Consider the following 17,948-nt stretch of genomic DNA (forward strand, 5'->3'; position numbering starts at 1 on the left):
AAATATATAACACCTGATAAATGGTGAAATGAACTGGTCTGGACGCCCTGGGTAATTATGAATTATTAACTTTGCAAACTGCATTTCTAATTAGTCAAGGCAAGAACATGGGATTGCTTTTTATTTTATTGTTTTTTTGTTCACAGCTGCAATTGGCTTGCAATACTAAACAGGGTGTTAGTGTGTATCACCTTCCCAGCATACATGCTTCAGTTTCTCCAAGTTCTCACACTGCTCCAAAATGGGTTTTCTGCTCATATCCACATTAATAATAACATTAAAACAATTTGTTCCCAGTAAACAGAGAAATTTTGACTGGTATAAAGTCCAATAAAGCAATCAATCAATGCACGACCACTCAACTGCAGTGTTGTGGTGCAGCACTGAAACAGGCCCCTTCCCAGATAGGGAACATAATATTGAAAGGGGGCTGTTTTAAATGCTGCACACTGCCGCTACAGGTAAGGCACATGCTTTATTGACCAACCTAATTGAAAATTAAAGTTTAAAAAAAAAAAAAAAAAAAAAAAAGCTTTTTTTCATGCCAGGCAAATTCCACTACATACTATCATCTCTCAATTACTCCTACTAGGAATACTGGAACTCACAGCAAACACTAATATTGTGTTTCTATTAGAAACATGTATATATGGTTTGTTATTACATTAACCAAACCAGTTGTCTCTGTTCAGCAAAATTAGTTGTTCACATGTCCCAGACCAGACTAACAACTGTGCTTGAGTGTTAGTGCTCACTTAAGTGTGCCAATGGAATGTTTTTTTGCTATTAAGATGCAGTTTCATTCACCACCTCCTCCAGAAATAAATGATACCATATTTTAAACACACACTATACAACAAGTATAATAAATAAATTACTCTGAGCACAAATATCAGCATACTTTTCGTTTATAGTCAAATATTTCACCAAGAAAAGCATATAAAACACAGCATGTGCTAAAAGCTGCAAAGACTTAGCTGTATGAAAAGGTTGATGAAAATCATTATGACAATTAGCCTAGACTATTGCTTGGAAATGACATTTAGAATATACAACATATTTACGTTTGCATGTTTTAGTAGTGTGCATGCATCCTGATGACCGTCTGCAAGTCTTGAAAAATAAAAACACTTAACTGCTGTTCAGTACTACACATTTAAGGTGACACATTTAATTTGCATTTAACAAAAGGGATGTTGCAAAGCCAAGTAAATCACAATGAAAGTTTACAAGTCTCCAGTTAAATCACACTGTCACCAGATATTAGAGAACAATACTACAATTACAAATAAATTACATTTTAGTGTTAAACTGAACATGATTGTAGGACACAAACGTAATGATTACTGTATTAACATTACAGTACTTCTCAAAATATATAGAGCTGTTTCTATAACCTCTGTACAAATGTATATATCTTTAACTTGACTGTAAAATAAACGATTTTAAAATATTATATAGCTAAACCACCCCACCAATCAGAATCAACATCATAGTATAAATAGTTTAAGAAAATCCACATAACGACCTTCGCATTTATTTAAAGCAGGCAGTGTTAAGATGGTTGAAGAACTTTAGTTGATGTTAACTGAACAGCCTCTGACTGCTTTACAGAACACCTAACATGATTTACATGAGATACAGATATATAGATATATAAAAATCATTATCAGTATTTTTCCACAGCAATATACACATTTGTAAATCTCTCAAATAGCGCACTTCCAAGGCCAGTATCTAAATGCAGCTCTCTCTTCAGTGCTTAGCAATCTCAGCAGTACAGCAGCATCACTGTACAGTTCATACAAGCCGGTTTCAAGGAACATATTCAGGGTCTCTCTGTCACAGCGTTGCACTTTCTGTTTATTATTCAAATTCGAGGCTTTGCAGTGGGCTTGCGTGTCAGGGGCACATACATTTGTTGGCATATTATCTTTCTTAGCCCCAAAGTCGCAAACAAGTCACTCTGACTATTCGGTCCTTAACACCAAAGGTATTTTGTGTTTGCCCAATTAAGGCTATCCTTCCCCAGTACTTGTACTCTATTCACACTACCCAAAGCCACTCAGTCAGGTTTTCAACACAGCTTTATTGTGCATTACTTGGAGAGAATGGGCTATTAGGTAGTGACTAGGGTATCAATTAATTACTTTGTACTATGCTGCAGAGAGTTCAATTAATTGAGCTTCACTGTTAATCTACTGCATGGAATGTCATGTTATTTCAGTAAGAAGCACATGTCATAATGGGGACTGCCTGTTTGCTGTGGCATTGTTCCCAATGCGCCAAAGTCGATCGAATATGACTTACAGTTTTAAAACACTAACAGTGTCTGCTCCACGGCAATGCAAAACCACAAAAAAAAATCTCTTCTCTGCTTGTGATGTCAGAAGTCAAAACTGCCGTCTTGAATAAAGCATAACCTGCAATCCTAGTTTAATCATTGCTCTGGGGCATGATTGATTCAGGGCTTACGAGATGTAGGTTTTAACCTTCTGCTTGATAGGTGTGCAGCATATGGGGCATTTACTAAGGACCTCGGAACACTTCTTGCAGGTGGCCAGGTGTCCACAGGGGATGAAGACTATGGCAATGTTTTTGTCCATGCACACTTTACAGAGCTTCTCCTGCTGTAGTTTCCGCAGCTTCTCCATAGGGTCCTCCTCTGGAAAACACAAATTAAACAACTTCCTTAAAAAGTGGGGCCCATTTATAATTGAATTATAAAAACAGACACATGAGATTTATTTTATTCATTATTTATTTATTCATATATATATATATAATTGCTGTCTGCTTACTACAGTGATGTAACGTGTGTAACATTCCTATTCCTATTATGTAACAATTAACAAAGGTTATGGTTTTTGGGTTTAGATGCACACATCTATGGCGGTTATTTGATTATACTTTTTGTATTATAAGATGGCATGTATGTTACACACACACAGAACTTGCTACCTAGTTGGATTGTACAAAAACATAAAAGTTTGCATTCTCAAAAGTAATACAACAAAACCAAACAAAAAATTGCCAGCATCACTACAGTGTTTTTTTATTATTATTATTATTATTATTATTATTATTATTTAAAGCCTTTGACTGTTGTCAGTAAATATAAATTCTTCCACAAGAGGGTGCTTCCAACACCTCAGCTGTGATACCAGAACGAACAGATATGGCATAAGCAAGTATGTAGGGTTACCTATACCTGTGCGTTCAAGTTGTCTGTGTTGTTTGATCTATTTTTTCATGAGCTGACAAAACATTAATACTTTGAAAGGATTAGTCTTTAATCGCCATTATGTATATATATATTTTTTTATTTAAAAGTATGCAGCTTGCTCCAAGTTTAGACCACTCTGTCTGATAAAGCTAAACAAATAAAAAGGTTCCACAATCACAAGCTTTAATTGACATCAATATATTGGGTAATCTTCCATATACGCTAGGACAACACTTCTTGTCCACCATTAAAGAAATTCCATGTTAAAGCAAAATATCGTAGTATTTGCACAATACAATGTCCTTGAAGCAGGAAAAGGCCACAGTAATTTCAATGTTACCTACAGAATGAACCACTCAAGCAGAACAAAGCTACTAGATAAACTTATATATATATATATATATTATATATATATATATATATATATTATATATATATATATATATATATATATATATATATATATATATAGAGATATAGAGAGAGAGAGAGAGAGAGAGAGAGAGAGAGAGAGAGAGAGAGAGAGAGAGATTCCACAGATTACCAGATATGCAACTCAAGTACAACAGAATGATCTTAAAAAATTAAAATAATAAGGATACTTTTTTGAAAGTCCTACCCTTGTTATCTTGTGTTTCATCTGACTCGCTTTCAGCACTGGTCAGGTCACTGATCAGAGCTTCCACTGAGTTATACTCCACCCCAGTCTTACGCAGCCCCTCCCGGGCTGTTCTCTCAACATCTGCAGCATCGAAGCCCATCTCCAGAGCTTTCTGCACTACAGAGGACTGCATGATGCCCAAATCTTGAAAGATTAAAATAAATACAAACACAAATCAACCGAAACACCGGTACTGCAAAATCCAACGGTGCATTGTAAATAACCAGAGCTTCCTTTAATCTTCTGAAACAAAAGAGATCAATAAATACCTTCTTGTCGTACTGCCAGTCCATTAGGAACACGTTCTGCCTGTGAAATAAATAGACGAATTGTGACACTAATAAAACACACACGTGCTCAATATAACATTACAGGACAATTAGCAACCTGTTTTAACGTTTCATTGCATACACAAAATATTTGAATAAATGCACACCCAGCCATGGCATAAAATACAAAACAAGAGATTTTCATTATCATGACAGTGACCTATATGTATACCTATATACATGTACAGTGACCTATATGCCATTGTATATGTACATGCAAAACTGTAACACACTTAGATACTTGATGCCATAACTACGCTTTGCGGATTCAATACTTATCTAAAGCCTGATGTGCACATGTCAATAAACATTACCTGGGCTACGAATCCATATCATCTTACCACACCTTAAATGTGTCTGTAATAAACCTGATTCTGTTCAAAGAGAGGCATTGAAGGAAAATAAAAGATGCTTGGAAGCTTGTACTTACAGCAGAGTTCCTGCAGGGATTCCCTAACTGGATACTGTTCACAAACGCTTGGCCTTTCTCCGCAATAAGAAAGCTACACCTGTTTAAAAATAAGCGAGGAAATAAAGTTAAAAACAACGTCAAACTGAACCTTCTGTACAGCGCTTGGCAGTGACAAGATAAAGATATAGTAGCCACCATATATAGGTTCTGGTTTTAAATACTGCGTTTAAAATTCTTTACCCTGGATAGTGTTTGGCATGTTCCTCCCAGGGGTCCTCAGCAGCCTGCCAGCCCTTCAGACCCCCTGCACAGTGGAAACACATCACCTGGTCCAACTCACCTGAAAGGACACATAATTTAACACGCATTACTAAACATACTGCACGTGTGGTTGACAATGCAGAATTGGAGTTGTAGCAGAACAAAACAGGTACATTACAATGATCTACTGCATGTACATGTAAATGTTGAAGTGTGGCATACCTACAGATACTAAACACTGAAGTGTCACATAAGCACTACTTATTTCAAAAGTTTGAACTTAGTGTAATATATCCTTTTTATATGGTTTGATGACACATTCTATATAATGTGTGTTACAACAACATTTAAGACACTGGAAATCACTCTTTAAGAGTTTTAAATACTGAAATAGTTTCCTTTAGGAAGCTTTTGCCTATATAACTTTTCAAAAACACGCGTTACACCAAGTCTTCAGCCTACATTACAATGCAGAACGGTAAAACATGCAAAGTGGAATGGGTCAGACACATTCTATAAAAATACACTACCTGTGCTGTAAAAGCCAGACCTCGCCAGCCTCTCTGGGTCAACAGGATGCTGCCTGCCAGTGAAGCTGCGGAGACGCTCCTCATAGGATCCCATGTACGGAACTCTATCCATGTCAGGGGACTGCTGGCAAGGAATGTTCCCCACTTCATGGCCCAGGATGAAGAAGCAGTTGCTGAAGTGCCTCTCGTGCTCCTTCCAGGCTTCATCTCCAGGCTCCCAGTTCCCCAGCACGCCCCCGCAACAGAAGCACTCGACCCGGTCCCTGGAGCTCGTGTAATAGAACCCGGCCTGGGCCAGCTCCCGGGGCCTCACAGGGGCAGACGGGGGCCACGATTGGAAGGTGTCCAGCCTGGCTTCCTCGCTGCACATGTCAGGGTGTTTTGGATAGTCAGTCTCGTCCACAACCTCTCCCGTTCGCAGGCGGTATTCCAGATCCTCGCTTTCCTCGTCGTACGAAGCATTGTTGGTTGATGGGGCCACGTGTCCATTGAGCGTGGCTGGCTGGACTCTGTGCGTGCAGCTCAGGTACGTGCAGGAAGGGGACACCTGCTGATGCCTCTCTACAGGGGCGTCCCCACTGCTCCAGTTCTCCACGGTGTGATTGCAGCTGAAGCACCTGACCCGGTCAGAGTTGCCTGTGAAGAAGAAGCCAGCTCTGGCCAGCCTCTGAGGAGACACCAGGTTATCCCTGGGGAAGTTATGGAATGACTGGAGCCGTGTGTGGATTTCAGACATATCCCCACAGTTGTCCGATTCAAGGTCTTTGTCAGACTGGGAATAAGCCATATCGCAGACGTTTGCAAAGAAAGAAGTTAGAAATCTTCACAATTTCTGTAACACACAAATATAATATATTAGTATTTATAAAACTAGACTAAAAAGAACAAACACTGAATGATCTGTATAATGCACAGGGAGCAGATTTATTTCTATTGCAGCACTGTACGTCAAATTATTGTTATTTTAAACCACATGGATGACGTGTCTCGCTCTATTCCACCGAGTTAAAATTAAACGTGTCAGAGGACTGGAAGAATTTGGTTTTAGATTTAAAAAGGTGGTATTTTGGTTATGCAGGTTTTCATCTTGCTTAGACACACCTATTTTCACACTAACAGGGTTGGTTCTGTGTATTATTTAGCCATGGCAACAGTAACCACAGAACAAATATCCTGTGCCTTTAAGAGATTCCGAGAGTCACACGCAGCCCAGACACAGGCATGTGAGGGGGAGGAGGAACACTGTGTACTCTCTGTGAGATAATGAGTCACAGGAGCCACCCAGCTCAAGCAGCTACGGCTTGAACACAGCTTCTCCCAGTTAGGGTGCAGTAAGGGTCTAGATTCCTTCTGTTGAAAAAAAATCAATCATTGCTAAGAATTATTATCATTAACCATTTTGAATGCTGTTGTACACTACACATGGTTGAAACTCAGGTATCCTGCTTTAGCAAGGCAAAAATACTGCATGGGCTTAAAATCCCATCCTCCATTTTGACAGAGGCTCTTGCTTATTTTCCCCGGTTGTCTCAGACGAACACATTAACTTTTTAGAAGGCGAGAGTTCAAAATCCTGCCCTTGTCAAACCACTTTCTCCACCCAGGATCTAATTTCACAACAATTATTAGTTTAAATAACTAGTCATGCTGTTTGTTAATACAGTCCATGGTGGATGATCCCAGTCCAATTAAGCCACACCTCAAACCAAACAAGTATGCAATTGCCCTATAGCATAATAGCAAACATTTTTTATGGAACTCTGTCAGTAGTGATAACAGAGTACTGTGAAAAACTGCTGCTGTCAAGTTCTGCTAAAGTAGTCTCTTTCCTTTTGTAAGCAACAAAAAACATCTCTGTTCATCATCTTCTATTTCTGCACATTAATCACATTCCTAAATAAGAAAATTGTGTCACTTTAGTTTAATTTTAGGATGTTTCTCCTTTCAAAAGAGTAGGAGTTAGTTAAGAAATGGAGACAATTACTTTATACATTACGCACAACCAAGCATGGGGTACTCTGTGTGTGTGTGTGTGTGTGTGTGTGTGCGCGTGTGTGCGTGTGCGTGCGTGTGTATCACTGTCACGATACCCGAGTGAGATTCACAAGGCTAGTCTAAAAGGATTAGTTCACAAAATGTTAAAGCAGGGAAGTAAGATGAAGCCACAGAAACTGAACTGGGAAACGACAGACTGGACCAGTGTGAGAATGGCTTTTTCATCTCTTAGCACCCAATTACTGTGGGCATTCACCCATTTTCTCACGGATTTTAATGGTCTAATTTGACTGTTGCTGTAACCCACGTACCACCCAGGAGAAGTGATCAAGAGCCAAGCAACTGGAGGTGCCTGGCCTCGTTCATCCTGGACAACACAACCTGCTTTGGGGCGGAGAGGCAGACCAACCCCAGAACCCCTTCCATGGGAGCTCATAGGACAATGCAGCACTGCCAGTGAACCCACCAATCAAGATCTGTATTTGAACCAGACTCACCCTGCACTCCATGAAGCAGTGCCTTTACTGGGCAGGTTGTGCAACTACAGGCACAAATACTGCAAGTCCTTAAATTAACATTCAGAGTTGCTCCTTGCTAGTCTTGAAACATTGCTGCTTTACACACTGGAGTAATGAAAATAATTAAATAAATGTTCAGGCTTAACTATCTGTTTTTTTCACAGAAGTAAAAACCACTTGATTCATTTTTAACACAAAGACTTGGTTTAAAGTCTAGTCACTCATAATTCTCCTTCATTGTTAACCATTAACTTAAATCATCTAACTTGTTTTAAAACCTTTTCTATCAGGTTATTTTATTTTTCAGTTGTAGATGGTGCAGATTAATACACAAATTACCATTTTTAAATGAACTGTTTTGTTATATTTACAAGATTAAAAGTTTTAGGCACTCCCAACAGAAAGACAACACTCTGCAGCAATAACAAATATAGTAATGCAATTCATGTCTGCTTTCAAGTGATTTGTTTTTTCTCCCTTTTATCAAAAAAAAAAAAAAAAAAAAGAAAGAAAGCAGAGGTTGATGGTATGGGCCCAGGTAATAGTACCAGATTGGGGTATGGGGGTGGACCTGTGGGGGAAGTTAAAGAGCGGTTCGGTAAAGACACCGCATGGGATTTTCTTCGTTTTCAGTCTAATAACGAGATACCGGTATTTTTTATAGTCGTGAAAATGTTTTAGAAAATCCGCTTGAATTTCACCAGATTCCCCTCTGGTAGTTTTGAACGGAAAACAAAAAAAAATGTAAAAAACACGCACACACACACACACGAAGTTTTAAATACGGATTTATAACCTTAGATATGTTTTGTTTTTATTATTTTCAGCAGGGTGTTTTTATTTAATAAAAAGACAAACTTGTGTATCGCCAATCTGGAAACTAACTTAGTATGGTGTTCTCAAATGCTGGTACTGACCTTCCCTTTAACGAGCCATTTGCTGTACACTCATGAATATTACTAGCAATGCAGCCTTGGTTATCTTGCGCGTAATGCGTCAGCAATTTATCTCATAATAAAACACAGGTATGCAAAGAATGCTTAAAGAAAATGAAAAAACGTTTGCAATGTAGATGATGCCACCTCACCTTATAAGCAACATTCTCCTGTCATGACAGTTTAACTGTAGCACCCACAATGATAACGCTACAACGACACCTACCACTTGTTAACGTGTAGTAAATTACTCCAGTCAACCGACTCGTTTAACTGCATCTGCTGCTGTTAAAAATGCAACATTTCTGAAGCTGCAGGACCCTGCAAAAATGAACCAAGCCTGTCCCTTTAATTTAAATCCCCATTACGTACATTTGTACTACCTATACGCTCAGTGTCCCTTGGTTGCATTTAAATAAGCGTAAAACAAAAATAAAATCGAGCTTTCTACAGCTAAAGATGTTACTTGTAATGTTTAAAGTATCGCTGTTTGCTTTTTCTACACTTTCGATATGTATAGACAACACAGTACACTTGACTGTTCATGAAAGTTAACTGGTTACCAGTACCAACATCACACACACACACATGCGCATATATATATATATATATATATACACACACACACACACACACACACACACACACTCCTTTTTAAAATATTCAGAATACTTGTTACTGTACCTTTCTGCTGTTTGCCAAACGTCGTCTTGCTTTGACTGTGGAAGAGAAAGTAACCCGTCCCGTCTATCAACCATAAACTGACGCGTTCACGGTGGAAAAGTGACGTTAAACGTCCCCTGAACGCAACCAATAGGGTAGACATTGTCAGGACATGGGGGGGCGGGGGGTTTTAACAGTTTATTGGTAGAGAGAATACCTCTTCACAAACACATTCTTCTTTTTGAATAATTTATGTTGGAAAACACACACTCTCTCTCTCTCTCTCTCTCTCTCTCTCTCTCTCTCTCTCTCTCAGTTGGCTCTTTGAGATTTTACATACTGTGCCATGATATAGTAATATAACCATTACTATATATATATATATATATATATATATATATATATATATATATATATATATATATATATAATGGTTATCTATATCATGGCATAGTGTAATCACTGGTGTCACTCACCCGATTAGCACTAATTGAGTGTTATTAGAACTACAGAGTGTTACCCCGAATAACGTGCACCCAGATAAATGCTCAGCAGGCTGTGAAACTAGCTGTGATGGATCAACTCTCTTCAGACTGTGTGACATTGCCGTTTATTTAAAAACATGTTTTAATACTGTGCTGCACCTGTTTTAATTAAAACGACTAATTAGACAACAGTAAACCAATCTGGTGGTGCACCTGTTTGGTAGCTGTTAGTTCCCTGGCCTATTATACAAAATAGAAGCAGCAGCATTTTTTTTAATGCTGCACTGGATTTGCCATACACCATGATAATGGCAAAATTCCCATTAACGCCACAAGTGTCAAGTTGTTACCATATCCCTTTTCAAAAGCTATTCTTAACTGTGTTTTTTCTTAATGGAGAACTGATAGTATCATATAAATGGTCACATTTGTTCTGCTTCCCAGAAATCAATGCAGAAATAAAACCCCTGAACTATTGCACAATATGCCTGATAAACTAGGAAATACATTACCTCACCGCCCTGCACAGTAAAGGTGTGTATTGGTTGAAAAGGGTCCATCTGACTTTACCTAGGTAGGTTTTAGCCTCGCACTGCACACGTAGCCCCTCATGCTTCCCCAGCACCTTCGATAACAACATGACACATCCTGAACTGCACCTACTGGTAGCTTTACTTACAGCCTTAATACTGTTCAACTAAAGCTACATCGCCATCTGCCACTGGCACATAAAAGCCTTTTGAAACTAGACATGTTCATTTTCAAGTCAAATCAAGCCTGAGCTCCAATATAAATATGCCCCCCCCCCCCCCCCCCCCCCCAAAAAAAAAAAAAAAAAAACCTGTGAGTTTGTTAACAATTTGCAATAAATAATCTGTAATAAACACACTGTTTCAGGAGGATGAAATGAGTTGGGCACACTCGTATCCATGGTCATATTTATTCTCAGTACAGAAATCGCCCCTTGCCCAGGCTTGCTTAAAGATAGTTCCTATGTAAAATAAACTGATGACTTTATTATACATGCCTGCTGTCCCCTGGCATCTTTCATTCATATAATTTGGAGGTATTCAGTTTTCTAATTATATTATATATATATATATATATATATATAATATATATATATCTATATATTATATAATTGTTACAACAACTTGTTGATATGGTAACAACATTGTAACACTGTAAATTTAAGTAGTCAATTATGGGGATCCTATACCTGTGACTTCGTTTTGCGATACATATTGAAACACTTTCAAAACCTTTGTATTGAACAATGTATTTAGTCTGATGTTCTGATCTAAACATACTGACTGTCCTCTTCTGTTTTGATATGTTAGCATCATTTTGTCTGTGAATTTTTTTTTAACTTAAGGCTGTATTGGGATGCGGTAAGGACAAGCATTTTCTGTGGCATTCTTCAATGTAAAAGTAAGTCTAAAGCAGTGGAATCAGGTGAATGCAATGACTAAGTCTTGGGGCGCTGCTCCAAAAAGGGAGGGACTGGGACCGAGAAGAAGAGCTGCTACCAGGGTGATGCAAAACTGCAAGAATTTAAAAGCTGCAATATGATTTTGGAAGACGTGGATCATACAGAGTAGGACTCGTAGCTGCAGGAGCCGCTCCACAGCATATCCCAAGATGAAGAATTCACTTCTCTGGCTGCCTAGCGATACTGACTGGAATGAAACGCATGTATTTTGCATTTTGTAACTTACATTAATAAAGCTGTTAAACTTGTTTGAGCCTCTGTGACACTGAATACAGCATTTACAACACTGCGATACAAACAACGCAATATAGTTTCTTTGAATCTTGAACTATTCCTAGATGTGATTTTTTTTTTTTTTTAAATATGAAATAATATAAATATTTGGCCATTACGAGGTACAGAGGTTAATTTCTTTCTTTTTTCCCTATCAAACGTGTTTAATTAAAAGGTAGTGAAGCGCAACTGAAAGACGCTGGTATGAATGCCACTTCCTTGTTTTCTTGTCACATCAGGTGCGAAAGGGCGCCCTTTAGTGGCAAGCACTTTCATTTTTGACATGTTATTGTAACACACAACGATAAACAAATCAAATCCTAACTGAAAGTAGAATATACATTAACACATCACATGCGTGATGCATATTACTGGATGCTGGCGTTTGTATGTCTATCACACTACATAATGCATACAATAAAATATTTTTAACCTTATTATATATTAAATGAACTTGTGCATGTCTTAGCCTTATCTTTCATATTCATAGTATGCTACGGTGGCTTTGACGTGCAAAACAAAAACAATATACCAAAAAAAGGTGTTTTAAAAGTGGCGTGCGAAAAGGATGTTTCGCAAGTACATGTGATTTAAAAGTATATATATATCTATATATATATATATATATATATATATATATATATATATATATCTCAAACGTGCATTTTTTTTACAACGTGTACATCTTCCGTGGGATCCATTTTGTTCAAAGCAACACCTAGCATGCACCTAAGTTGGGTAGCAAAATGTTTTGTGGTTGCGTTGTTGTACTGTGTTGTACCTGATCAGTTTTATTCGAAACGCTTCATATTCTCTGCCTTTTCTAAACTGCACCACACAAGCCCCGAGACAAAAACTTGTTGTAAAATATAAACTTCAGCCAGCCCGTCCCGGCATGCAGCTGAGAGTGTCCTTTGACCCGGCGCTCTGTGCTAAACATCCGGGCTAAGTGCGGTATAGTGGGGAAGATGGCGGTGTTGGTGCTACCAGCTGATTGGATCAGAAACTGGGAAAAATCCGGAAAAAATGAGTTGTGAGTTACATTCTTTTGTTATGTTAACAGAACGTGTGAAGAAAGGTGTATGCTTACAGGGGACGCGAAACCAAGCCGGTCGATGTTTGTAAAGCACATTACCAGAACGGGTTGAAGTACTTTCTGCATTGTCTCCACCATACTCTCTAGAGCCGTGCGAGATTACAGGGGATCGAGACATTAAAGCGGGATGAGCAGCAGGAGATGGGACTTTCGTTTCAGCAAATTGCATCCCAATACCTTAGAGACATATAACAAGCTGAGGGGTTGAAAAAAAAAAGCGCTTTCTAGTAATCCACCTCATTGTCTTGTAGGGCGCTCGACTTTTTTGCGTGTGGAATTTGTGTTGCACACTTTACTGTACCGAGGCGTGGACAAATAAGTAAACTAACCCAGTCAGTAAGAACATTAAACAGTTATTACATCTGCAGTAAACTTCACCCGGGTTGAGGTTTGCTGTGTGTATATATAGCGAGGGATGATTAACATTGTGACGAATATTAATATTTTCAACCAAATAATGTGAGTCCGGGTTAAATATGATATGCAGTAAGAAAACCGTTGCTAGGACTATATTAATAATACAGCAGAGCAACAAAACACTAGGACCAATTAAAAAAAAAAAAAAAAAAACATAACTTGGATTACTTATTGCACAAGCATAGTTTTAAACAGGAAATAGCTATGACGCGTTAGACGTGAACACGACCATGTCTTGCGTTACATTTACAGTATACACCACTGCTTGTATTACATTGTTGTTTGCAGACAATTTCCATGGTATTTGATATCGTTTGTATTTTTAAATGGACTCAACCCCCCATTTGGATTTTTTTTTTTTACTGTAGTTTTCTTTTTAATAGTAGTCAGGGTACGTACAGTAAAGCCTAATAACCCTCACCTTCACTAAGCACGTATAAACCCTTGGGGGACTGCTGCTGAATTCAGCTGTTTCAGACTGCAAAGTGTTTTGGAGTTTCTGTTTGTGAGGATGGTCAACAAAGTTCTGTTCTTTTAAAGCATGGGTGGCCAATGTTGGACTTCCAACCCGGTTCTAAATTGTTTAACTGAACCAATTAACCCTCCATCCAGACCCTGAGTTAGTTAATGATATATTTTACCTGATAAACCTGGAGTGGAACAGCCCTCTAGGACTGATTGGACACCCCTGTTTTAAATGTATAACCAATGTTTGCATACCTTCCTTTGACATTAAAACGTCAGCTAAGTAGTGCCTACTTTTATAGTGTGAAGACTCATGATTCTATACTTGAGGATTTCAGTGTGAAATGTGAACTAAGAAAGCCCAACCACTGTTGTCTTGAGTGTTGTGCTTTCTGTTCTCATTATTCCTCAGAAGCTCAAATAACAGAGCACTGTTTTCAGTGTAATTAGCAAGGGACTAAGCCTGGAGATTGTTTGCAATTCCTTCTTGCGTGCTATTTGCCCTCAGGACATGTTATGTATCAACACTCCCATTGCCTCATTCTGCACACACTCTACAGCTGGGTTTTGCATTAACTGCAGGCAATATCCTAATTGTGTTGAATCCAGGTAAGGATGTGTGTAAATAAGTCAAAGACTTTTATCGTATTTGACATCAGAATTATGAATGGGTGGTTTTTAATGCTGAAATCAGACAGTGCAATTATAATTCAAGTGGGCTGTTAAGTGAAATAGCTATATGTATAATTAGTACCACATTGCAGTAAATGCATCTCTCATATGGCCTGTAAGCTATTTTGTTTTTCATCTTATTAATGCATCGGTTTCCTTTGCATGTAATGTTTTTGATAATGTCGTTTTTATACAAAGACGTACAGTAAATATATCTTAAGGCTTGACATGCTAAAGTAAAGTAGAATGGCTAGACAGGCTGTTTAGAATGATCTTAACTCAACCTCATACATATCATTTTCATTTTGAACATGGCACTCGGATAATTCTAGGGTTGTCTATTGGGAGGATTGTGCTAACCCTAGTGTATAGACTCTGGTGATGGGAAGAGTCTAGCCAAGCCCCTTAAGGGATGCATTTAACAGAGATGAAGAAACACAAATGAAAAACCCCTGAGGTGTAGATAATTTATTTCTACTATAGCAAACCAGGGGCTGGTTTTTCAAAACTTGTAATCTTGATAAAAGTGATACGCATTTTGTGATTGATTACTTTTATCTGAATTGTTTTATTCAGAAAATGTCACTGCTGGGTTACATTTATCCAGATTACAGTAATTTAGGAGTAAGGTTCATGATCATGTGGCTTGTTAGTGCCGTGTACTTGTTAGTTCATTTGCTGATAAATAACATGATCTTTTTTTTTTTTAACGTGTGAAAAGAACTAAAAGGAAAATATCACTGGACAAAAGGGTTGGACATTAAAATAGAAAATCTTGTGATTACGTATTAGAGAGGGTTGAAGACCACACTCAGCATAGCTCAGCATTCACACAAGTGTGTGCTGCATATGGGGTGTGTTTTCAAGGCAGAGGTAACTTGGTCAATGGTGATATTTAAGCTGATGTGTTTCTGTGTTTTTTTTCTTTTTGTATTTACAGTTTACAGTTATGTCGGAAACTTGCAGAAAGTAAACCAAATGATGACGTGACATTAAGAGGTAAGTTTGAAACACTGTAAATCGCTGAGAAAGCCATCAACAGAGTTCATCTGTGTTGAACAAGTGTTACGTTCAAAGGTCACTACATTTTTTTTTTTTTTTTTTTTTTAAACGGACACGTCGAACTTCACAATTTCTCATAGCATTTGCAATAAACATGTGGCACTACAATTAATAGTATATTCAGGTACAGTAGGTACTTGAATCTGATTGCCCTCTCATTAGTCAGAATGTGGAAGGGGTAGAAAGAAAAATTGAATTATTAAAATGAGTACATGAAAGAGATGCTCGGAGACAATGCTGGGTGATATTGCAGGCTAGGGGTAAGTCATAAGGGAGCTGTGTTTACAGCGCTCTGCTCCCAGTGGAGTTCTGTAGGAAGCTGTGCAGAAAGGTTGCCACTGACAACCTTGTAAGATTTTGGCTATTTGCAGTAAAGCACAATGTGAAGGATGTGTTTCACTCAGTACAGGATTGCATTTACAGCACCATGGTATTCATGTTGTGCTGCTCAGTACAGGATTGCATTTACAGCACCACGGTATTCATGTTGTGCTGCTCAGTACAGGATTGCATTTACAGCACCACGGTATTCATGTTGTGCTGCTCAGTACAGGATTGCATTTACAGCACCACGGTATTCATGTTGTGCTGCTCAGTACAGGATTGCATTTACAGCACCACGGTATTCATGTTGTGCTGCTCAGTACAGGATTGCATTTACAGCACCACGGTATTCATGTTGTGCTGCTCAGTACAGGATTGCATTTACAGCACCACGGTATTCATGTTGTGCTGCTCAGTACAGGATTGCATTTACAGCACCACGGTATTCATGTTGTGCTGCTCAGTACAGGATTGCATTTACAGCACCACGGTATTCATGTTGTGCTGCTCAGTACAGGATTGCATTTACAGCACCACGGTATTCATGTTGTGCTGCTCAGTACAGGATTGCATTTACAGCACCACGGTATTCATGTTGTGCTGCTCAGTACAGGATTGCATTTACAGCACCACGGTATTCATGTTGTGCTGCTCAGTACAGGATTGCATTTACAGCACCATGGTATTCATGTTGTGCTGCTCTTGGAGTAGGGTTATTATATTTAGAACATTTAGTAATCTATGATTTCCCTACATTTTCTAAATGCAATGTATTTGCATGCAGTCACCCAAAAAAACAATGATGAATATTGGTTGTAATGATTTAGATGTTAAACCGTATGTATTTTGTGGTGTGCTGTGTTTTTGTAAAGTACTGTGGGGACAGGGGAGCTTAACGGTGGTGGTGACAGACCTGTAGTGCTGGTCCTGTCTAATTTTATCATCAAACCAAGGTGTTTTTCCCTTTGTTGTTGTAGAAAGCTCAGCTGCCGCATTGGAAAGAAAACAGGAGCACAACAATATAAGCATGTTATTTCTTTTTGGAAGTTTGTAATGTACAGGGCGATTAGAAAGTAAGTCAATGATATGGTGCGTTGATGTGGTAAACTTACTTTCTAATCCTCCTGTATATTGCTTATTTCGTTGTAGCCCTCTCTGAGAGTCACATTCTCACAACAGCACCTTGTAATGAGATTTAAACCCTGCTGCTGTGTTACAAGCTTTAGAGGTTGAGACACATTTAATCTGGCATCAACTAACTGGCTCTTTGTTGGGTTGGCATTAAACACTGCCTTAACTCTGAGATTTGAGTTTTCTTTTTTTGTTTTAATTGGCATCATTTACAGATAAAAGGACACTCTTCTGGATGCGGTAGTACTGTGCAGCAGTAGTTTTAATCTTTTGAAGCCTTTTTAATTGTTCATCGTTGAGCTGAAACCGTTTAACAGGCTGCTGTCTTCGTCTGCATAGCAATCAGCCCACGAACTGAACTGTAATGGTGCTTAATACGAGTGAATCGTATTTAATGAGAAATGTAATCATTGGGACATTGTTTCTCACAACTTAGAAATGATTACCATTGATTTGTCTCCCACTGTTCGTATAGGCTTTGTTTATTAAAGCGATGTTACTGTTTATCCTGTATTCTTCTTAGATGCAACACTGTCCATTTTAATTGGCTTAATGTGGGCATGTCTTTGTTCTCTCTGTAGTGACTTCATAACATAAGCAAAATGAATGATTAATGATCTGCAGTTCATTTCTCTGAACTCTGTTTTCACTTCCACAGATATCCAGTCTGCTCTGTATGAGCTGGCTTGGCAGGTCATTAAAGGCAATCTCAAACTTGATCAGGCTGCTAGCGTACTTAATGATGTAATGGTAAGTGTAAAACAGAGACTTGCTTTACTAAACCAATTAAGTCAGGTGTGTACTTGGAGCATGTCATTATTAGAGAAGCAGAAATTCCTCTGAGGAGGGGATCTGGGCCAGTGGCATTATATTATGATTGTGTTCAATGCTGCAAATGACAGGGAAACAAAAGCATGTTTTGGCTCCAAACTGTGATTTTATTACTCTGCCTCTGAATTCTGTGTTTAAGCGCAGGGTGAACTGATGTTTAGGTTTGGTTG

General features: G+C 38.4%; 2 protein-coding genes across 2 annotated transcripts in view; one reads left to right on the plus strand and one right to left on the minus strand.

Moving 5' to 3' along the window:
• Positions 1-897: 897 nt before the first annotated feature.
• Positions 898-9,658, minus strand: LOC121295567 (E3 ubiquitin-protein ligase XIAP-like). Its single transcript, XM_041220350.1, has 7 exons — positions 9,552-9,658; positions 5,420-6,251; positions 4,869-4,968; positions 4,647-4,725; positions 4,157-4,196; positions 3,846-4,031; positions 898-2,665 (listed from the first exon to the last, which is right to left on the minus strand). Exons 2-7 carry the CDS (start codon positions 6,204-6,206, stop codon positions 2,472-2,474), a joined length of 1,386 nt encoding a protein of 461 aa, XP_041076284.1. The 5' UTR covers positions 6,207-6,251; positions 9,552-9,658; the 3' UTR covers positions 898-2,471.
• Positions 9,659-12,711: 3,053 nt separating this feature from the next.
• Positions 12,712-17,948, plus strand: part of LOC121295350 (THO complex subunit 2-like) — a 40,107-nt gene continuing 34,870 nt past the window's right edge. The window contains exons 1-3 of the mRNA XM_041219860.1: positions 12,712-12,813; positions 15,371-15,429; positions 17,606-17,697. Coding sequence (XP_041075794.1) covers positions 12,749-12,813; positions 15,371-15,429; positions 17,606-17,697 — 216 coding nt within the window. The 5' untranslated portion in view covers positions 12,712-12,748. The remainder of the gene's footprint in view (positions 12,814-15,370; positions 15,430-17,605; positions 17,698-17,948) is intronic.

This window comes from Polyodon spathula, chromosome 20 (genome assembly GCF_017654505.1).
Source record: "Polyodon spathula isolate WHYD16114869_AA chromosome 20, ASM1765450v1, whole genome shotgun sequence".
NCBI lineage: Eukaryota > Metazoa > Chordata > Actinopteri > Acipenseriformes > Polyodontidae > Polyodon > Polyodon spathula.